General features: G+C 46.1%; 1 protein-coding gene across 2 annotated transcripts in view; it reads left to right on the top strand.

Annotated features, from left to right (window-relative positions):
* RTN4 (reticulon 4) overlaps window positions 1-23957 on the top strand; it is a 96933-nt gene that overhangs the window by 30767 nt on the left and 42209 nt on the right. The window contains exons 2-3 of one of the 2 annotated variants that reach the window (XM_038751284.1): window positions 20328-20384; window positions 21100-23553. In XM_038751284.1, coding sequence (XP_038607212.1) covers window positions 20369-20384; window positions 21100-23553 — 2470 coding nt within the window. In that variant the 5' untranslated portion in view covers window positions 20328-20368. The remainder of the gene's footprint in view (window positions 1-20327; window positions 20385-21099; window positions 23554-23957) is intronic. The other variant, XM_038751285.1, reaches the window with a different exon arrangement.

Here is a 23957-nt window from a genome sequence, read left to right as displayed (position 1 = left end):
GGAGGCGGCCCCCCCCCCCGGCGGAGGCGGCCCTGCTGGAGTTGGGGATGGAGGAGCCTCCCCCCCCGCCCCCCGCCGCCCCCCGGGAGCCCTCCCCTCCGGACCCCAACACCCAGACCCCCCCCGGACCCCCCGCCGGTAAGTGCCGCCCCCCAAACCCCACCCCTGAGGCCGCCCGCCCGTCCATCCCGCATCCTCAACTTGGCCTGCGGCCTACTGCTCTCTCCCGCCCATCAATCAATCAATCAATCAATCGTATTGATTGAGCGCTGACTGTGTGCAGAGCACTGTACTAAGCGCTTGGGAAGTACAGATTGGCAACACGTAGAGACGGTCCCCACCCAACAGTGGGCTCACAGTCGAAAAGGGGGAGACGGAGAACAGAACCAAACATACCAACGAAATAAAATAAGTAGGATAGAAATGGACAAGTAAAATAAATAAATAAATAGAGTAATAAATATGTACAACCATATATACATATATACAGGTGCTGTGGGGAAGGGGAGGAGGTAAGATGGGGGGATGGAGAGGGGGACGAGGGGGAGAGGAAGGAAGGGGCTCAGTCTGGGAAGGCCTGCCAGTCCTTGCCAGTCCTTCAGTCCTTCAGTCAATCAATCAATCAATCGTATTTATTGAGCGCTTACTGTGTGCAGATCGCCGGGCTAAGCGCTCGGGAAGCCCAAGTTGGCAACAGATAGAGACGGTCCCTACCCAACAATCAATCAATCGTATTTATTGAGCGCCTACTATGTGCAGAGCACTGTACTAAGCGCTTGGGAAAGTACAAATTGGCAACATGTAGAGACAGTCCCTACCCAACAGCGGGCTCACAGTCTAAAAGGGGGAGACGGATAAATGAATAGGAGAGACAGAGAGATGGAAAGACAGAGAAAGAGAGAGAGAGAGAAGAATTAATAGGAGAAAGACAGAGAGAGGGACAGAGGGAGAAATTAATCGGGGAGGGATAGAAAGAGATCAGGCTCAGGGAAGAACAGGATTGGATCTTAGAAAAAGACACAGTTGTCTATACTGTGTGCCATGAGGCTTTCAGGCCTTTGACTCGCATTCTTCTTCCTCCTGAAACCACGTCTTTCCCCTCCCCGGGTCCCTGTGAACACAGACAGTGGGCTCACAGTCTAAAAGGGGGAGACGGAATTGACTGTCGTCGTATTTTCAGTCATCATCATCATCCGTCGTACTTATTGAGCGCTTACTGTGTGCAGAGCACTGGACTAAGCGCTTGGGAAGTCCAAGTTGGCAACAGAAAGAGACGGTCTCTACCCAGCAGTGGGCTCACAGTCTAAAAGGGGAGACAGTACTGTCGTCGTTATTTACTGAGCGCTCACTGTGTGCCATCTCGTTCATTCCTTCATTCGGTCGTATTCATTCATCGATAAATACCATCGAATGAATGAATGCCTTGGATATGTGCCAACCTGTACTTCCCAAGCGCTTAGTACAGTGCTCTGCACATAGTAAGCGCTCAATAAATACGATTGATGATGATGATGATGATTCATTGAGCGCTCCCCGTGTGCCTAAGCGTTTGGGAAGTCCGAGGCATTCATTCATTCAGTGGTATTTATTGAGCGCTTAATGTGTGCAGAGCACCGTACTAAACGCTTGGGAAGTGCAGGTTGGCACATATCCAAGGCATTCATTCATTCAATGGTATTTATCGAGCGCTTACTGTGTGCAGAGCACCGTACTAACCGTTTGGGAAGTACAAGGCATTCATTCATTCATTCAGTCGTATTGAGCGCTTACTGTGTGCGGAGCACCGTACTAAGCGCTTGGGAAGTACAAGTTGGCAACATATTCATTCAGTCGTATTGAGCACTTCCCGTGTGCAGAGCACCGTACTAAGCGTTTGGGAAGTCCAAGGCATTCATTCATTCATTCAGTCGTATTTATTGAGCGCTTACTGTGTGCGAAGCACCGCCCTAAGCGCTTGGGAAGTACAAGTTGGCAACATATTCATTCATTCAATCGCATTTATTGAGCGCTTCCCGTGTGCAGAGCAGTGGACTAAGCGTTCGGGAATTCGAAGGCATTCATTCAGTGGCATTTACTGAGCGCTTACTGTGTGCAGAGCACCGTAATAAGCGCTTGGGAAGTACAGGTTGGCGACATATTCATTCTTTCATTCACTCAATCGTATTTATTGAGCGCTTACTGTGTGCAAAGCACTGTACCAAGCGCTTGGGAAGTCCAAGTTGGCAACATATTCATTCATTCAATCGTATTTATTGAACGCTTCCCGTGTGCAGAGCAGTGGACTAAGCGTTTGGGAAGTCCAAGTGGGCAACAGATGGAGACGGTCCCCACCCAACAGCGGGCTCCATCCCTTCAAGGCCCTACTGAGAGCTCGCCTCCTCCAGGAGGCCCTACCAGAATGAGCCCCCTCCTTACCTCCTTCCCCTCCCCACACCACCTGGATATATATATATATATATATATATATATATATATATATATATATATATATGTTTGTACGGATTTATTACTCCATACATATTTATTTTACTTGGTTAATACGTTTGGTTGTGTTCTCTGCCTCCCCCTTCTAGACCGTGAGCCCGCCGTTGGGTGGGGCCCGTCTGTAGATGTTGCCAACTTGCGCCCAGTGCTGTGCACACAGTCAGCGCTCAATAAATAGGATTGAGTGAATGAATCCCTTGCACCTCTGCCATCCCTGCCCATTCCCCGCTGGTGCGGGGGGGTCCCCTCCCCTCCCTGTTTTGTGCCCCCAAGGGGCTTTGTCCGGCCGGCCAGAGGGGCCCGGGCGCCCTGCCTCGACTTGTCCTTTATTTTATTGTCTGTCTCCGGCGCAGAGCCCATGTGCCCCTTTCTCTGCCCGCCCCGCCCTCCATCCTCTGCGGCCTAAGGCGGCTCCCTCCCTCCCTCCCTCCCTCCCCCCAACCGTGACTCACTGCGCCTTTTCCCGAGGCCTCTGGACTCAATAGTGCCTGGGCCTCACACAGACAGGCAGGCACAGAGATCTTTCTTTCTTTACTTGTACATGTCTAGTCTATTGATTTTAGTTTGGTAATCTGTCCGGTTTTGTTGTCTGTCTCCCCCTTCGAGACTGTGAGCCCACTGTTGGGTAGGGACCGTCCCTGTATGTTGCCAAGCGCTTAGTAGAGTGCTCTGCACACAGTAAGCGCTCAGTAAATACGATTGATTGATCGATTGATGCTCTGTGCCTCGACGGCCCAGACCGGCCCTCGGTAACGTGTCGTGACCGCCTGGAGGCCGGGCCTCCTTAGGCCCCCAGCCTTCATCCCTCAGCATCCCTCAGCATCCCCCGGTCTCCCCGAGCCTGCTGGGGGTCCTCGGGCCCGTCCCTGGGGTCCCCCGCCCGGGGGTGGGGGGTGGGGGGCTGGGGGGCAGTCCCGGCCGGGAGCCCCAGGGACAGCCACCGGGCCCCACGGCTTCTAGCCACCCCGGCGCTTACAACAGTGCCGGGAACGGAGGACAAGCTTCACAAATACCATCATCGTCATCATTATTAGTATTATTATTAGTATTATTATTAATAATGGGGAGGGGGCGGTGGCTGGGGAAGTGCGCCTCTAGCGGTTGCCGAGCGCGGGACGCCGGCCGGGCCCCTCCCCTCCCTCTCCTTTTCCCTCCCCGTCCTTTTCCGTCCCTGTCCTTTCCCCCCTCCCTCCTTTTCCCTCTCCTCCTTTCCCCCCTCCCTCCTTTCCCCCTCCCCCCTTTCCCCGCTCCCTCCTCCCCCCTCTCCCTCCTTCCCCCTCTCCCTCCTTTCCCCCCCTCCTTTCCCCTCTCCCTCCTGTCCCCTCTCCCTCCTTTCCCCCTCCCTCCTTTCCCCCCTCCCTCCTTTCCCCTCTCCCTCCTTTCCCCCTCCGTCCTTTCCCCCTCCCTCCTTTCCCCTCTCCCTCCTTTCCCCTCTCCCTCCTTTCCCCCTCCCTCCTTTCCACCTCCCTCCTTTCCCCCCTCCTTTCCCCCTCCCTCCTTTCCCCCCTCCCTCCTTTCCCCCTCCCTCCTTTCCCCCTCCCTCCTTTCCCCCCTCCCTCCTTTCCCCCTCCCTCCTTTCCCCCTCCCTCCTTTCCCCTCTCCCTCCTTTCAATCAATCAATCAATCAATCGTATTTATTGAGCGCTTACTGTGTGCAGAGCACTGTACTAAGCGCTTGGGAAATACAAGTTGGTAACATACAGAGACAGTCCCTACCCAACAGTGGGCTCACAGTCTAGAAGGCCTTTCCCCTCTCCCTCCTTTCCCCTCTCTCTCCTTTCCCTTCTCCCTCCTTTCCTTTCACCCTCCTTTCCCCTCTCCCTCCTTTCCCTTCTCCCTCCTTTCCCCTCGTCCCCCTTCCCCTCGTCCCCTTTCCCCTCCTCTCCCTCCCCAGCCGCCGCCCTGCCCTCCCGGATCGGCGCATCCGTGATCCGGTGCCCACCCTCCTCTAACCGCTGCGCCTGGCCTGCCCGAAGGGCTTCATTCATTCAGTCGTGTTTATTGAGCGCTGACCGTGTGCAGAGCACTGGACTAAGCGCTTGGGAAGGACAAATCGGCAACAGAGACGGGCCCTACCCAGCAACAGGCTCACAGTCTAGAAGGGGGGAGACAGACAACAAAACAAGTGGATAGGTGTCAGGACCATCAGAATAAATAGAATTAGAGCTATATACACATCATTAATAAAATGAATGGAGTAAATATGTACAAATAAAATCAATAGAGTAATAATAAGCCCGGCTTCTCCCCTCACTAACAGTCCTTCTCCAAGAAAACGCAGAGAAGCCCTGGCAAAATGGTTGACCCGCCCAGGGGAATCTTTGGTTAAAACGGGACCGGCCAACGACGGTTCTAGCTTGTGAGCCCGTTGGTGGGTAGGGACCGTGTCTATCTGTTGCCGATTTGTATTTCCCAAGCGCTTAGTACAGTGCTCTGCACACTCAATACATATGAATGAATGAACGACGGACCTTAGGCCCCCCACTCATCCCCCCACCCCAGAAGAAGCAGGTTAAGGGCCGCTGCCAAGGCCCCGGACCAGTCGCCGAAGGTTTAATGTGGTTTTTAATGAGCTCCTGGAGGGTGGTGGGGGATTGTTCTCCTCTAAAAACCGGATTTCTGAAAGGAACAGAAACGTTTCTCCTGCCAGCCCCTCCCAGAGATGACTTGCTAAAATGCCGCCTCGCTCAACTCGAGCCAAAGGAGGGCCCAGGGTGCCTGGCCTTCCTCAAGCCGTCATCCCCTCGTTTGGGTCTTGAAACAGATCTTTTGGGGCGTCCCCCGGCCCAACTGAATTTTAGAGATTCGACGGCCGGGATAAGCATCCCACTCGATTCCTGTTTGTAGTGATTCCCCCTCGTCATTGTCGAGACTGCCCTGGCACATTTCCCCGTTAGAGAACGTCGAAAAAAGCGGAATCCGAAGTGGGCAGTAGCCTTTCCCGCCGGGTGACCGTGGTAAAGGAATGAACACATTTTGAAATTAGAAAAGTATGGCATTTAGGCACATATTTAGTAACTATCCTAGTCATCCCCGGCTTGTCACTTCACTAACAAAGGACAGACTCCCGGATTCAAAAGGTGATGATTCATACTATGCTAGTGGCTTAATTTGGTCATATTTGGATCTTCTGTGTATGGCCTCCTGCCACTTTATTCAGTGACCTCCACTTTGTGTCTGCTAGAGACCTTCTGCGGTGTTTAGGCCGTTGAAGATATGAAGAGTATCCGTAGGAGGTTTTGTTCGGTAAAAATAAAGGAACATCGAAATTACGTTTATTACCTGTATCAAAATAATCAAAGGCTGGATAGGCCGGTGAGTTGATGAGGTGCTTCTAGTAGGGCTAGCTCAGCTAACTACTAATTACAATAGGGTAACTTCTTTAAGTAACCGCTGTCAGTTGATAGCAGTTAAATATGTGTTTGTGACTGATCCAGTCGTAGACAAAGGTAGTCAGTCGTCCTATGTGTTTTAGCAGGTATGTCCTGCAGATCATTTAAAGAAGTTTTAGGAATTACTGTTTGAATAATAATCCACATTTAGCTTACTGTACCCCAAGATCAGGTTAGAAATCTATTTGAAATAAACACGTACTCCCCGAGATCTTGGCTATTCAGCCATTCTGTTCAGGGACATGTAAAGATGGAAACATTAGAGGTCATCTTCATGAACTTGGTTTTGACTTGCCATTTGCTCTAGCCTTTTGAGAAGCGAAGGAATGGTGGGGTGATTTCTGTGTGTTTCTCCAACACAGATAGCTGAGATTTTTGCTGTACGAGTGGCCATATTAAAGAGATGCAGATTCCCCGAGGCAGAGAATAGCGAACTTCCAAGATCAGTTTGCTGTTTCAGAAAAAAAATAATTGCCAAGTGCATAGACTAAGAAATTAAAGTGGGGTCTTTTGGGAAAGAAATCCCAGCTTAAAGGAAAACATGATCGGGAATAATAATGATGGCATTTATTAAGCACTTACTATGTGCAAAGCACTGTTCCAAGCCCTGGGGAGGTTACAAGGTGATCAGGTTGTCCCACGGGGGGCTCACAGTCTTAATCCCCATTTGACAGATGAGGGAACTGAGGCACAGAGAAGTTGTGACTTGCCCAGAGTCACACAGCTGACAATTGGCGGAGCCAGGATTTGAACCCATGACCTCTGACTCCAAAGCCCGGGCTCTTTCCACTGAGCCACGCCGTGGCACGATGCAGAATGAAACAACCGCATCTTCAGCGAGGTGCATTTTTTTTGGATAGTGACGGCTAATAAAATGCATTACTTTAGCAGGAGCTCTGGGCCACCGTTGTCTTTCTCTCAACCTTGAATTAACTGTTTTTCTTATGTAACCTAATTATTTCATGCCGTCTTCTGCCTGAATATTTTGAAAGCCTAATGAGGTCCTGACCCTCTAAGAGATCCATTGGCAAAAGGAGAAATTGTGAAACTGTTGCCCCTTGAACAAGCAGCGGTTTTGTAGTGCAGACAGCTGCATGCAATGCTGGATATGGCAGCATTGTTCTGGATTGATTAACCTGGCTTATTTTCAAAGTCGTAAAAATTGCATCATTTTCTCATCTTGGGGATTCAAAAACAAAAAAGATGGTATGTATTAGAGTTATTAATAACGTGCAGTTTAAAAGCCCTCAGCATAAAAGAACTGTCTTTCCTGGGTCAGACCAACGGTTCCGTCAGTATTTTGTTTCTGGTAGCAGTAGGATGACTTCAGGAAATGTCTTGTGGTTGCTCTCCTAGATGCCCATTCTCATCTTCAACGATGGGCCGCCCCAAAACCCTCATTTTTGAATTTTTCCAAACCCTCCTTGAACCTGTTGATACCTTTGGCCTGACCAACTTCCCGTGGTAGCACTTCAAAGAGCATTTCGTGCCCCGAGAAGCAGCATGCCCTAGTAGAAAGAACACAGGGCCAAGGGATCTGGGTCCTAATTCGGGTTCTGCCACTTGCCTGCTGTGTGACCTTGGGCAAGTCGTTTGAATTCCCTGGCCCTCAGGTGTAAAATGTGTGTGTGTGTGGGGGGGGGGGTGTGTGAAGGCGTTGAGTACCTGTTGAATGCCAATTCTCTAATTATGTGTCTTCCTCAGCACATAGCCCAGTGCTCAGCACCTAGAAAAACACTTGAGAAATGATTATTATTAATATCATTCTTGTTATAAGCTTATCCCATCCGTTGTGTGAAGAATTGTTTCCTTTTGTTTGCCGTGAATCAACCTTGTTATTGCCTGCGGGTTGGGTGAACAAAAATTCTGCATTTTCTCTGTTCGCACCGTCCATGATTTTGAAGACTCAAGCCCCGATCTCCCTCAGCTCAAATCTTTTGAGACATCCAATTTACCTTCTTAATAATAATGATGGCATGTATTAAGCACTTACCATGTGCAAAGCACTGTTCCAAGCGCTGGGGAGGTTACAAGGTAATCAGGTTGTCCCACTTGGGGGCTCACAGTCTTCTTCCTCATTTTACAGATGAGGGAACTGAGGCCCAGAGAAGTTAAGTGACTTGCCCAAAGTCACACAGCTGACAATTGGTGGAGCCGGGATTTGAACCCATGACCTCTGACTCCAAAGCCCGGGCTGTTTTCTACTGCTTCTCTGCTTCCTCCTTTTGATAAACCATTGCAGTGTCCGTTTCCCCCTCAAGATTGTAAATTCCATGTAAATTCATGGCTCTGTTTCTGTTGTACTCGCCCAAGCCCTCACTCAACGCGGTACTCCACAGACGGTAGGCGTTCAGTAAATGCTATCAACTTTTCAGCCTACTCATCTAACTTTATGGGATCTTCCTGCAGTTTTTCCCACCTTCATGACATTTCATCACACAACAGTTTAGTGTTACTTGCAGGCACGCTGTTTTCCAAGCACAGATCACCACTATTTACATTTCTCTCTCTTGAAAAGTTGTCTCTTGAAACCTTTTCCGTTTTTTACCTCTTAGTCGTCTTTCTCTCTGTGACAGAACATCCCTTCCAATGCCATGAAAATTACATTTTTAAGCGACAGTGATGTAAAACCTTGGCAAAGTTCTTTTGAAAATCTGAACGTAGTTTCCCTCCCACCACCCACTTGCTGACCCATCATATTAGTAACTATTTCTCCTTCTGGAAACCAATCAATCAATCATATTTATTGAGCGCTTACTGTGTGCAGAGCACTGTACTAAGCGCTTGGGAAGTCCAAGTTGGCAACATATAGAGACAGTCCCTACCCAACAGTGGGCTCACAGTCTAAAAGGGAAACAAATGTCTTTCTCCCGTAGGTTTCATTTTCACAAGTCTGAATTGAACCTAAACTTTATTCATTTCTAGTAATTTTCCAAGTAGGGAAGTAAGAACTGGTCTGCAGTTCCCGGGTTTTGATGATCACTTTGGGAACCCTTTTAACAGCTTGAAATTACATTTAGTGAAGTGCCAATCTTCCAGTATTCTGATTGCTGGTAACTTAATAACAATAATAGCGGTATTTAAGTGTTTAATATATGCCTGGGGTAGATAATCAAGTCAGTCGCCATCTAAGGCGGGAGGGAGAACAGGTATTTGACCCCCATGAGGAAAGTGAGGCACAGAGAAGTTGAGTAACTTGCCCAAGGTCACACAGCAGGCAAGTGGCCAAGCCAGGATTAGAACACAGGTAGGAGTAGCAGTAGTAATAAGTGCTTACTGTGTGCAGAGCACTCTGTTGAGCCCTGGGAAAGCGTACATACGTGGGAATTAGACAAAGACTCTGTCCCTTGAGGAGCTCAGGTCTTCCGACTGCCACACCTGTGCTCTTTCCATTAGGCCACCCTGCTTCCCGTAGTCGCCGTCATATCAGGATGATGATAGTCACCATCAGGAGTTCCACCAATTTCCCAAGGAGTCCATGTTCTGTAGGTCATCATCATCAATCGTATTTATTGAGCGCTTACTATGTGCAGAGCACTGTACTAAGCGCTTGGGAAGTACAAATTGGCAACATATAGAGACAGTCCCTACCCAACAGTGGGCTCACAGTCTAAAAGGTCCACTGATCTAGAGAGCCCCTGTGGGACTCGCAGTCTTCACCCCCATTTTGCAGATGTGAGACACGGGGAAGTGACGTGATCTGCCCAAGGTCACACAGCAGACAAGTGGCAGAGCCGGGATTAGAACCCAGGTCCTTCCGAATCCCAGGTCCATGCCCTATCCACTAGGCCCCATTGCTTCTTGTGGTGCGTGCCTCTCAGTAGTGCTGCCCTTTGCATTAATAATAATAATAATAATAATGGCATTTGTTAAGCGCTTACTATGTGCAAAGCACTGTTCTAAGCGCTGGGGGGGATACAAGGTGATCATTCAATCAGTCAGTCATATTTATTGAGCGCTTACTGTGTGCAGAGCACTGTACTAAGCGCTTGGGAAGTACAAGTTGGCAACATATAGAGACAGTCCCTACCCAACAGTGGGTTCACAGTCTAAAGGGGGAGACAGAAAACAAAACCAAACATATTAACAAAATAAAATAGAGTAGATATCATCATCATCAATCGTATTTATTGAGCGCTTACTGTGTGCAGAGCACTGTACTAAGCGCTTGGGAAGTACAAATTGGCAACATGTAGAGACAGTCCCTACCCAACAGTGGGCTCACAGTCTAAAAGGGGGAGACAGAGAACAAAACCAAACATACTAACAAAATAAAATAAATAGAATAGATATGTACAAGTAAAATAAATAAATAGAGTAATAAATATGTACAAACATATATACATATATGCAGCTGCTGTGGGGAAGGGAAGGAGGTAAGATGGGGGGATGGAGAGGGGGATGAGGGGGAGAGGAAGGAAAGGGCTCAGTCTGGGAAGGCCTCCTGGAGGAGGTGATCAGGTTGTCCCATGTGGGGCTCACAGTCGTAATCCCCATTTTGCAGATGAGGTAACTGAGGCTCAGAAAAGCGAAGTGACTTGCCCAAGGTCACACAGCAGACATGTGGCGGAGCCGGAATTCGAACCCATGACCTCAGACTCCAAAGCCCGGGCTCTTTCCACTGAGCCGCGCCGCTTCTCTAAGGAGCACGTGGTGCCGAGCCCCGCTGATCTTCTCAGTTGGCCCGGTGCAGATTACCGCAGAAATTGAAACCGAGCAGCTACCAAAGTGAGGATGGGGGCGGCGGTGATGGAGGAGTCCACATTTGAGAGAATACGCAATCTTTTTGTTGGAAGCAGGTGAATAAGCCACGTTCCGGTCACTACTGTAACTTGAAAATCCCAACATATTCAGTGATATTGGGCTAGCTCATCTTCTCAAATAAACAAGTGGAGATTCCCGCTGCCTTCTCTGGTGCATCTCAATCAGCGGTATTTATTGAATGCCGACTGCGCAGAGCACTGTACTGAGTGCTTGGGAGAGCCCACCTTTTAGACTGTGAGCCCACTGTTGGGTAGGGACTGTCTCTATACGTTGCCAACTTGTACTTCCCAAGCGCTTAGTACAGTGCTCTGCACGCAGTAAGCGCTCAATAAATACGATTGATGATGATAGAACATGCCTATCTACTCTGTTATACTGCACTCTCCCAAGTGCCTAGAACAGTGGTCCGCACGCAGTAAGCGCTCAATAAATGCAATCGATTGATTGAGAGAAGACATGATCCCTGCCCTCAAGGAGCTTAGAGTCTACTGGGGCAGGGAGATGCAAAACTATATAGAGTAAGGAAAAATGGATATGAAGATGAGTAAGTGTGTAGATAGTTGGATATGTAATAATAATAATAATTATGGCACTTGTTAAGCACTTATTATGTGCCAAACACTGTGCTAAGCGCTGGGGGTAGATACAAGTTAATCAGGTTGGACATATTCAGTCATACTTACTAAACTCTTACCGTGTGCAGAGCACGGTAATAAGCGCTTGGGAGAGTACAATATAATAATAAATGGACACATTCCCCGCCCGCAGTGACTTTAACAGTCTAGGCATAGTCCCCGTCCCACACAGGGCTCACACTCTTAATTCCCATTTTACAGATGAGGTAATTGAGGCCCAGAGAATTTAAAGTGACTCTCTCAAGGTCACGCAGCACACATGGGCCTGAGCCGGGATTCGATCCCAGGTCCCTCGGACGCCTAGGCCCGTGTTCTGTTGATGTGTTCAGAATCGGTATGGGTGCGTGAGTTCAGAGTTGGTTCAGGCATGCTAAGGTGGTAGATGGCAGGGTATGATCTGGGAAGAAGAAAAGTCTTTTAGGGAAGACCGCCTGGAGGAGATGTAATTTCCCAGGGGCTTCGAAGATAGGGAGAACCGCAAAATGACAGATTTGAAGTGGTAGAGGATTCCAGGCAGGAAGATGGGCACGAGCGAGGGGTTGGATGAGGAAGCGATCGGAATGAGGTACAGTGAGTAGGTACGGTATAGTGCGGGGTGGGGAGAGAGGAGAATAGATGGAGAGAGAGATTGTGCACCGTGGAGTTAATGCCCAGAAATCTGAGTGTTGCAGAGAAGAATGGGAGAGTAGAGGAGGTTTTTGAGGACTGGGGTGACAATTCAGAAAGATGATCCAGATATCAGAGGGAAGTTTGGCTGCAGAGGACAAAGACTGTAACAGTAGTCAAGCCTGGTATCAATCAATCAATCAGTCGTATTTATTGAGCGGTTACTGTGTGCAGAGCACTGTACTAAGTGCTTGGGAAGTACAAGTTGGCAACATATAGAGATGGTTCCTACCCAACAGTGGGCTCACAGTCTAGAAGCCCTGGTATGACCAGGTTCCCCTCTGTTCTCTGTGAGCCCCTTGTGGAACAGGGACTGTGTCTGTTTTACCTCATTATCCATTATCCTCTGTTGTTGTGGTGGTGGTGGTGTGACTGTTTGGATAGACTTCCTAAGTGCTTAGTACAGTGCTCTGCACACAGTAAGCGCTCAATAAATACGATTGATGATGATGACGATAGAGGGGAAGGCACGGTCCCGGAAACGTTGGGAAAGAAAAATGGACGGGCCAGATATGGGGATTGAAAAAGAGGGAGGAGTCAGGGAAAACGTGAAAGTTGCAGTTTTCATCATCATCATCAATCGTATTTATTGAGCGCTTACTATGTGCAGAGCACTGTACTAAGCGCTTGGGAAGTACAAATTGGCAACACATAGAGACAGTCCCTACCCAACACTGGGCTCACAGTCTAAAAGGGGGAGAAGCGGAGGTTGGTAATGGTGTTAACTACGACAGGAAGGTTTACTTCCGCCAAGCTAGCTCTCTTCCTCCCTTCAAGGCCCTGCTGAGAGCTCACCTCCTCCAGGAGGCCTTCCCAGACTGAGCCCCTTCTTTCCTCTCCCCTCGTCCCCCTCTCCATCCCCCCCGTCTTACCTCCTTCCCTTCCCCACAGCACCTGTATATATGTATATATGGTTGTACATATTTATTACTCTATTTATTTATTTATTTATTTTACTTGTACATTTCTATCCTACTTATTTTATTTTGTTGGTATGTTTGGTTCTGTTCTCTGTCTCCCCCTTTTAGACTGTGAGCCCACTGTTGGGTAGGGACTGTCTCTATGTGATGCCAATTTGTACTTCCCAAGCGCTTAGTACAGTGCTCTGCACATAGTAAGCGCTCAATAAATACGATTGATTGATTGATTGATTTACTTGGAGGTGATAGAAGAAGAAAGAGAAAGGAGTGGAGATTTTAGACATACTGAGCTTGAAGGGCTGGTGGGCTAAGACCATCCATGTAGAGATGCCCTGGAGGCAGGAGGAAGTGCCAAGGAGATCTCAGTCATTCCCAGAGAAGCCGGACCGGAGCTGAAGCCATGGGAGTGGATGAGCTACTTAAGGAAGTGGATTTAAAATGAGAAGAGAAGGGAACCCCAGAACATGGCCCTGTGGGACTCCACACAGGGTGTGAGGGATGGAAGAAGAGCCTGGCAAAAGTGCCCGAGACAGCGTTGTTAGAGAGGTAGGAAAATCAGAAGAGAACTGGGTGTAATAATGCTTTTTCAGTATAGTTATGTATCAGTTCGAAATTGGTACAGTTGCATCAGTTATTTATGTATGCCCTTTGGCTCCTTTAAAAAAAAAAAGTCAAAGTTCTCTCTTTTAGAAATTAAGCCCTTAAAATGCTTATCTTTATCTTAACTTGAACTTTGTGAAGATGAAGTGTATTTTAGGTCATTCCTGATAACACATTTGTCTAATCAGATTTAAATGTGGAATTTCATATTTGAATAAATTTCCCCTGACTCTCTGGAAATGACTGTAATTGAGAACCTACAGAAATCTGCTTCTGGATTAGTCAGCACACATTTTACAGTTCTGAAAGTAACTATTAGGGAGCACTTCCAGATGTACTCCTTCTTTTACTACACCCAACCCCCCAGTTATTTTCTAGACTAGGAAAACCCATTTAACTTTACTGTCGGGAGATAAGTTCCAAAGTTTCTCATTAAGATTCTTGTTAAAGTTTACTTAATTACAGGTTTAATTTTATAAAAAATGGAATCCATAATTACAGACTTATAGTCATCTGAACAATGAGATTCATATGTGGCAGAGTAGTTGCTGTGTTTAATAATGCTTTTTAAAATTTCAAGCGACACTATTTAGACATTACTTCTGGGTTTAGTTGCAATAGTGCTTTAAATAAATTGGTAAAATTAGAATCTGATGCCATTCAAACATTTGAAACAAATGCCTTTATAAGAAATGACTAGTCTAGAAATTTCTAGACTGTGAGCCAGTTGCTGGGTAGGGAGTGTCTCTGTCTGTTACCGAATTGTACTTACCAAGCGCTTACTATAGGGCTGTGCACACAGTAAGCGCTCAATAAATGCGATTGAAATGAACAAGTAGTGAAAACTAGTGGAGACTCTCAAAAGTTAACTTTGGCATTGATACAATCCTTGGAAGTGAAAGCAAGAATAATTTGAAGGGTTTTGTTATTTAAAACCCTTCTGGAATTTGAAACCATAAAGATCAGCTCTACTATATATTTTTACATATGTTCATAATGAGGGAAAAATCATTTTGCAAATCTTTGCTGATTTCCCCAAAGTCTTAATAATAATAATAATAATAATAATAATGGCATTTTTATTAAGCACTTACTATGTGCAAAGCACTGTTCTGAGCACTGGGGAGATTACACGGTGATCAGGTTGTCCCACGTGGGGCTCACAGTCTTCATCCCCATTTTACAGATAAGGGAACTGAGGCACAGAGAAGTTAAGTGACTTGCCCAAAGTCACACAGCTGACAAGTGGCGGAGTCAGGATTTGAACCCATGACCTCTGACTCCAAAGCCCGTGCTCTTTCCACTGAGCCACGCTGCTTCACGTAGCCACGCTACTCACGTCTTCTATGTAGTTCTTTTTTACACTAATAATAATAACGGTGATATTTGTTAAGTGCTTACTATGTGCCAGGCACCGAACTAAGCGCTGGGATGGATATGTGCAAATTGGGCTGGACACAGTCCCTTGTGCTACACGGGACATTTTATAAATCAGGTAACTGAGCCACAGGCAAGTGAAGTGACTTGCTTAAGGTCACACAGCAGACAAATGGCAGAGCTGGGATTAGAAGCCAGGGCCTTCTGACTCTTAGACCTGTGCTCTATCTACTAGGCCATGCAGTATATGTGAAATTTGTATTTTGTTTTTAAATCAACCACATCTCTCTGGCTCAATCTGTATTGTAAAAACTAATTAGAATATGTACTGTAAGCAGGATTACTTAATTGGTTCAGTTTTGCCAAATGTCAGGTTGGGAAACATGATTTGTATGGAATCGGAGAGCAGTGCTTTCCTATCTTCCAGAAAGCTGCCTCTTCCTCCTTGTTAGCAGCCTAAACTTTCTGATTAATTCTCCCACCTTCATGGTTATGTCATCCTCTTTGCCCCTTCAGAAATGGAAAGAAAAAAGAGAGGAAGCATCATCTTCAGTGGGAGGCGTTGAAGGCCTACTGAGTGTAGAAGTAAGTGCCTGGCACATAATAAGCGCTTCACGAGTGCCATTCTTATATTAAGTACTTGGGGGAAAATAAAGAAGTAGTGAAAGATGAATTCTCTTTCCTCAAGGAGTTTGCATGGAGTGGAGGAAGAGAAGCAGGTGTAAAGAGAAGGTTATATAGTTGGCAAAGTAGAATCTGAGAGTCAATATAAAAGCAAATAGTTGAAAAATAAACAATAAAGTACAAATGTATCAACAGATCTCTGCTTGATCCCCATCTGCCCATATCTGTGTCATTCGTATTTATCGAACGCTTACTGTGTGTAGAGAGCACTGTACTAAGTGCTTGGAAGAGTATAATATAACTGATTTGGTAAACATGTTCCCTGCCCACAAGGAGTTTACAGTCTGGAAGAGATAGAGCATACATATACATTATATGATATGCTCTCTATATACACACATATACATATATCTGTGTGTAGGTTACATCCTATGTCCCTTAAGCACCTTATAATGAAAGTACTAATTGAGGTGTCAAGTGCTTTCTCTTTGCCAAGCACAGAATTAAATGCTGAGATATATACAATGTAAGTACATCATCAGATACAGTGCTCGTCTCACATGGGGCTCACAGTCTAAGCAGGAGGGAGAACAGATAATTTAATCCTCTTTCTACAGATAAGGAAGGTGTGGGATAGAGAAGTTGTGGCATGTCCAAAATCACAAAACAGGCAATTGGCAGAGTTAGAATTAGAACCCAAATCCTGACTCTCAAGGCCGTGCTCTTTCCACTTGGCTATGTGGCTTCCCTTGAAGTTATTGCCTTGAAACGTGGAATTTATATTTATTTGTAGGTGTAAACTGAAGCTGAAATATAGAAGAAAGTTACTCAAAGTAAGATTGGATATTGGACACAATGGGACACACCTAAAATAATAATAATGATGGCATTTTTAAGCGCTTACTATGTGCAAAGCACTGTTCTAAGCGCTGGACTAAGTTGCATTCTAAAACTGAACCGAACTAAAACTGAACTAAACTGAACTAAACTAAATCTAAAACTGAACTAAGTTGCAAATTTTGAATTACCTTAATTGTTACTGGTTGAGGTATCTGATTTGGATAATCAACTTTTTACTGCGATCATTTTTAGTAATTAAAAAGTCTCTTCCCAGTGGCCCGTCAGTTTTTATGTTAACCTTTGGTGTGAAATCTGGACCTGTCCAAGTCGAAGAGAAGCCTGCTCCTCATTTTGAAAGCTAAAACATTATTTTAAGGCTTTAATTACCCTGAACTTTAAACTATTTGCGTTCCCTGAGGCTTAGATGCACTGACACCTCAGGTGCAGACCTTCGTGGCAGGGGTGCAGGCTTGCTGCTGTTTTGGATCGTGAGAAGGTGTGCAGGGTGCCCTAATAATAATAACCGTGTTATTTGTTAAGTGCTTACTTTGTGTCAAACACAGTACTAAGCGCAGGATAAGAAACAAGTTAATCAGGTCGGACACAATCCCAGTCCCACACGGGGCTCACTGTCAAACGGGGAGAGAGAACAGACATTGAGGATGAGGAAACTGAGGTGCAGAGAAGTTAAGTGACTTGTCCAAGGTCACGCAGCAGGCAGGTGGTGGAGCTGGGGATTAGAACCCAGGTCCTTTCACTGCCAAGCTCATGCTCTATCGTCATCATCATCATCATCAATCGTATTTATTGAGCGCTTACTGTGTGCAGAGCACTGTACTAAGCACTTGGGAAGTCCAAGTTGGCAACATATCAATCAATCAATCGTATTTATTGAGCGCTTACTATGTGCAGAGCACTGTACTAAGCGCTTGGGAAGTACAAATTGGCAACATATAGAGACAGTCCCTACCCAACAGTGGGCTCACAGTCTAAAAATGTCTATCCATGAGGCCACAGTCTATCCATGAGGCCACAGTGCTTCTCCCCCCCAGCCCATTCTGTGTACGAATTGCTGTTCAGGCTTGATGATCTTTTTTTAAATAATGACGGGTGACACGATTTAGTAGTGCTCTGCAAATAATAGCACTTAAATACCATTGATTGATTCCTTTCTGGTCAGGATTTGGATAATACTCTTAACTAGTATTTTTGTTAAGCACATACTATGTGTCAAGCACTGTTTGAAACACTGGGTTAAATACAAATTAATCAGATTGAACACAGTCTCTGTCCCACATGAAGCTCACGGTCTTCTTTTCTTATTTATTCAAGAACTAATGCTTGGTTTTAAATTAGCGTTGAACACTCACTGACAGTTACTTTTGTATTTATAGAAAAGACCATTTGGAAAATTAAAATTTAACAATCCCAAGTCAAACAGTGCCTTAGTTTACCATGTATTAATGAGTTTGAGACTTCTGAGTGGGACATTAATTTATCAATCCAAAGGAGATCATTTATCGTCTTGCTACTTTTATCGCGCAAATGCCCTGGCAACACTCCAGCCTGTGTCCCCCAGTGCTTCCCCCAGTTATTTTTCCCCCGCAAGCTGAGCGCCAGTTTGCAGAGTAGGAATTTTGAGGTGAGCTGGGGGAGGAGGAGGAGAGGATGGATTGGAGGAGCTGAAGTTCCTGTTCTTCCCGGATTGTGCAGTACTGGCTGTGCCAGGCGCTGCTGTCTTGTGAAACTGTTGCAGCATGTGCTCCCAGGAAGGCCAAGATGGGTCTTAGGGGGCAGGGATCCCCAAGACCTGCAGGGACGTGCACCCCTAGGGCCCCCCGAGCAAGATCCCCGAGTGACTGTGGGCTTCAGAGTATCAGGGGTTTTCAATAGCCTTACAGAACCTACCACAACAGCCGGAGGAGAATTTAGCTAACTGAAGAACTTGTGCTCAGCAATTTGGCTGACATAATGTGGTTGTCATCAATCCAACTTCAATCACCTATTTATTAAATTACAAATGCTAAGAAATCAAAGTCTTATATTTCTTGCTGCTTTAGACTTCTTCCTAAACATTTTTATAAAGTAGGCAGTTGCCCTTGATTATAGCATTAACAGTGGCATAAACTGTTTTGTATTATCATCATCAATCGTATTTATTGAGCGCTTACTATGTGCAGAGCACTGTACTAAGCGCTTGGGAAGTACAAATTGGCAACACATAGAGACAGTCCCTACCCTATTATGGCCCTCAGTCCTATAGTTTGAGAACTGATGTTAAGACTCAGTAATATGATGAACTTGGTGTCATTTTTGAGGCTAATTCCTTGCTATTTTAAGAGGAATTTAGAGGAGTTCTGCTTGTGCCTTGCCAGCAGACACCCAGTACCGCACTTCGCTCTGAACTGCCCACGTTAATGGAAGAAAAGTGAAGCGTAGTTAATACAAAATGGTGAAGGCGGTTCAAGGACCTTATCAGCAATTCAGGGAGGAGGCATTATTTCAGTAAAGTTAGATGGGTGTCACTGTTTGGATTGCGGTGTAACAGAGGAGAGGAAGGTTGGAGTCAGACAAGGTTGTGACCGGTAGTGGAAAAAACAACAACAAACAACACCCTGTCTTGCATAGTTTACTAGTGGATAATTGGAAGTTGTCTCTAACCTTGGGGCTACTAACTCCTCCTAGTCTTTAGGCGGCCACCACACTTTTGGAAAGCTGTGGACCAAGCGGCCTCCTGCCAACCACAGTGTTGATTGCCAGTTGGTGTTGCTAGGCTGTGGAACACCCCCGAACTTTGGGGTAACTTGAGATGCAGTCTGTTTCTCTCCCCGCCTCACCCCTGCAACACACGCACACCCACTGGGAGAGCAACTAACTCTGGGAGAATTGCTCTGGTGAGGCTCAGGCAAACTCCCAGCCCAGGTGGGCAAGTCAGTAGTGTAGAACCTCCATCCTGAAGGTTCCTTTTCCCTGAAAGGAAAGGAGCCGGGCTAGGAGGGAAGCACAAGTTTAGGAACAGAGGAGAACCTTGGAGATACTCACCTAGGGCTCTTATACAGGTCTGGCCTCCTCTTCCCCCTCCCTTTCCCAATCTGGCCCCCTAACCCTAGGTTTCCAAGAAGTCTGAGGGAAGGGAACCTCTAGACTGTAGAGGTTCCCTTCCCTCAGTCCTCTATCAATCAATCGTATTTATTGAGCGCTTACTGTGTGCAGAGCACTGGACTAAGCGCTTGGGAAGTACAAGTTGGCAACATATAGAGACGGTCCCTACCCAACAGTGGGCTCACAGTCTAGAAGGGGGAGACAGAGAACAAAACTAAACATATTAACAAAACAAAATAAATAGAATAGATATGTACAAGTAAAATAAATGAATAGAGTAATAAATACGTGCAAACATATATACAGGTAAGACTAGACTGTAAACTGTAAGCTCGAGACTGTAAGCTCATTGTGGACTGGGGGTGTGTCTCTTTATTGTCATAGAATACTCTCCCAAGCGTTTAGTCCAGTGCTCTGCACACAGTAAGTGCTCAATAAATACGATTGAATGAATGAAGGGAAGGGGATCGCCACAGACTGGTATAGTACCCCTTGCAATTAAAGGGGCCAGTGCCTCAGTGCAAAATGGCAAAGTATAGCGTCTACAGGAGGATGGCAGATGGTGAGGCAGAAGGGCCTTCCGCTTGGCCTTGTGTGCTTGTCCTTGAGGAACGTCTCTTCCTTTTTCCTTTAAAGAGTCTCTAAAGAAGGATGCTAACTGGGCCTTAATAAGATGAACACGTGACTAGACCACTTCAACTTTCTTTTCTTGATTGGCTCAAGCAAGGGCTCATTTGCTTTCTGGATTGAACCTCTGAAACCTGCCTTTCTAACTCTTGACTTTCTTTTTGTCTTTAAAGGTTGCAGTTTGTGAGAATTTGTTAAGAACCATACACTTGCCTGCTTCCTTCTACCCCCAACTTCCTTCCCACTTATCTTGCTTTATTTCTTTCTGCTGAGGTTATATTGTATTTGTTTTTCAGATGAGACCCTTTTTGCTCTTCCTGCTGCATCTGAGCCTGTGATGCACTCCTCTGCAGGCAAGTCCTTTCTGCTAGCCTTTTGTCCTAGAGTGTATCCTATACTTTTGAGCCTTTCATCTCATTAACTTTGTTCAGAGTAGTTTGCATTTACTAAAGTTAGAACGGGTCCAAGAATACTTGGAACACCACAGTCTTAAAACCAACAATTTAGCTATCCATCCTTTACTGATGGCAGATCAAAGGGGATATGGGGCAGAATCCTGAGAAGTGTCTTACAGTTGTGTAGAAATTCTTGGACCCTTGATTTATATATTAACAGTTCTTTTTTTTTTCCAAATGTAGTTGTACTTGACAGCAGCAAGATTGTAGTTGTTAAATTGGCTTTCTGAAGTATGCTATAGCTAAATGATTGCCAGGGTCTAGCATTTACCTATCCAAATGCCCTTGCTTCCATACACTCTTAGTCAAAGTCTTCTCTGCCATTTTAGTTAGAAGCTGCTTTCTTTACTCCCGGTGACACCCAAATTCTTTCGTAATCTTTGTCTCTGCAGAAGTTCAGCTTCTCTAATCACGTGCACATTTTGGGCTTGTGTAATTAACTATTCAGTCAACTATTCAGCTTTAATCCATGCTATTAACTTGCCATGAATATTTCATTTTACATAGCTGTAGCTTATTCTTTACTAACGCTATTTTGAATCTGTCATAAAGTTTGCCGTAACTTTAAGAACACTTGCGTTTCTCTAACTTTCCTTTCTGTCCATGGTCACAGAAAAAGTTATGGACTTGAAGGAGCAGCCAGGTAACCTTCTTTCGGCTGGTCAAGAGGATTTCACGTCTGTACTGCTTGAAACTGCTGCTTCTCTTCCTTCTCTATCTCCTCTCTCAGATGCTCCTTCTAAAGAACGTGAATCCCTTGATCAGTTACCAGCTGTAATGCCTACAAAAGATATTCTCCAAGACTCTTCACTTGACATTTCTAAGGAATCCACAGAGAAGGCAAAAAGTCCATTTGTAGATAGAGACTTCAGAGATTTTCCAGAAATGGAGTGCTCAGAAATAGGATCCTCGCTTGCAGGGTCTCCAAAAGCAGAATCTGCTGCAGCAGGTCAGCCTAGAGAAGAAATACTGGTAAAGAACAAAGAAGAAAAAGAGAATGTAGTCAGTGAGCGTGTCCTCTATTGCCCTCAAGACGTTCCAGCGGTAACGCTCCCCAAAGCAGCTGAAGAACAGGACAAAGTTCTGTTTTCTGATAAAGCGAATTTTGGTAAGGACAGTCTTGATGAAAAGGAAGGTGCAGTAATGTTGAAAGAAAATGTTTCTGTGAGGGAAGACTATGTAGACTTCAAACCGTCTGAGCAAGTGTGGGAAATAAGAGATACTTGCTATGAAGTAAAGAATGTAGGAGTTGGTGGAGCTAATATAGAGAGCAAGTTGGAAAGTAGCGTGGATGAGACATATGATGCAGATAGCCTTAAAGAAGGTAGTGAAAAAGACAGCGAAAGCAGTAACGAAGACATTTCTTTTCCTAGTTCACCAGAAGTTTTAAAAGATACTTCCCAGGCATATATCACGTGTGCTCCTTTTGAACCGACCGTAGCAGCTGAGGCCCTCGTACCCAAAGCTTTTCCCCTGTTAGAAGACCGTACTTCTGAAAATAAGACCGATGAAAAAAAAATTGCCGAAAAGAAGGCCCAGATTCTCACAGAAAAAAAGAGTACCGGCATCAATGCAACAAACCCTTTCCTTCCCTCCGCGGATGCTCCCGAGGCGGACTACGTCTCAACTGAGAGTTCATCGAAAGTGCCGGCGGAGGTTGTAGCAAACGTGCCCGAAGGGCTTACCCCGGACTTAGTACAAGAAGCATATGAAAGTAAGATGAGCGATGGTGCCAGCCCAAACCTGGCCTATGAAACCAAGGTAGACCTAGTCCAGACATCTGAGTCGTTCCAGGAGCCTCAACATCCCGCAGCCCAGCTTTGCCCAGCTTTTGAAAGCTCTGAAGCTGCTCCCTCACCTGTTTTACCTGACATTGTTATGGAAGCACCTCTAAATTCCTTAGCTCCCGGAGCTGGCGCTTCTGTCGGGCAGCTTGATTCATCCCCTCTAGAGACTTTTGCCCCCACCGGTTATGAACAGACCAAACCAGAGGCTGAAAATCCCCCACCGTATGAAGAGGCAGTGAGTGTGCCACTTAAAAAGGAGTTGGAAGCAAAGGATGAAATTAAAGAGCCCGAACAAGTTGGTGCAGTTGTTGGAGCAGACGCTCCTTACATCTCTATTGCGTGTGACTTAATTAAAGAAACAAAGGTCTCTACTGAATCTACTTCTCCAGACTTCAAGGATTACTCAGCTCCTCTAATAAGTGGAGGTAGTGGGCAGCCGAGGCCTTCTGATCTCCTCGAGGACTCTTCTCCTGAATCTGAACCGATTGACTTGTTTAGTGATGATTCAATACCTGAAGTCCCTCTGCAGGAAAGTGAAGCCCTACCTCTGGTGAAAGAAAATTCAGCTGAAACCTTGTTGTCATCTGAAGCCGAGGATGGGAGCAAAGCAAAACTCAATGGGACCTCACCCGCTCTGGGAGAGCCTTACTTGGAGTCCTTTCAGCCCGAAGACCCGTCGCAGGCTGCCGTTCCGTCGCCATCGGAGCTGACTTTTACAGAGGTGGCCAAGAAGGAAAAGGTACCTCTGCAAATGGAAGAGCTGAATACTCTCATTTATCCGGCCGACTTCTCGTTCGTTTCGAAGGAACCGAACATAAGAGAAGCGGTCCTATCTACGGATTCTTCTCCAATTCAAATCATAGAAGACTTCTCCCCGTTAGCCAGTTCGAAAGCCAGTCCCACCACTCAATCGGCTAGAGAATCTCCTGGCCAAGAGATAGCCCACAAGGGTGAAATTGCCGATGCCCAAGCAGAGCCCTGGCCACTGCCCTGTTCAGAATTACCCCATGACCTCTCTCTCAAGAGTGTCCAAACTGAAGTGGAGGAGAAAGCTCTCGTCTTGGGGTTGGAGAAATCTGCTGACGACTCGAGCAGAGATGTCCCCGAAGTATCCCAGAAGTCCTCGTTGCCTGCAGATGTTTCTCCTTTGTCAGAAATAGTCAGTGTAGTCCAACCCAAAGCTCTTGTGAAAGAAGCTGAGAAAAAACCTCCTTCTGTTTCAGAAAAAGAGGAAAGATCACCATCAGCTCTATTTTCAGGAGAGCTGAGTAAGATTTCAGGTAATCTTGCATACCCAATATTGCGTTTACTAATCAGTTTTTTTTTTCTCTTATCTGCCATATCATAATTTTCTGTGGGTCATTTCAGTACATCCTGTCTCACATGTATGTGGTGTCTATACCCCCACGGGTGTTTCTCTTTTCACTTTCCTCAGTGATCAAGAGGGTCTTAATCCCTTTTTACTCCTTCCCACCAAACTGGACAGTATGTTGGTTGCAGAGGATATTGATAATCTGGGAACCAGAAGCATTGCCTTTTTCCAGGTAGCTTTCCATTTTCAAACAGGCTGTTGGAGGTGGTGGCCCTAGCTTGTAGAGCAAGGCATTTGGCCAAACTGGTAAGGGAATGGGTTTTCCAACCAACTTAATGGACTCTGCTTTTGTGCCCGGTCACATTTATTGCA

Source organism: Tachyglossus aculeatus, chromosome 9 (assembly GCF_015852505.1).
Source record: "Tachyglossus aculeatus isolate mTacAcu1 chromosome 9, mTacAcu1.pri, whole genome shotgun sequence".
NCBI lineage: Eukaryota > Metazoa > Chordata > Mammalia > Monotremata > Tachyglossidae > Tachyglossus > Tachyglossus aculeatus.
This window is presented reverse-complemented; position numbering and strand designations above follow the sequence as displayed.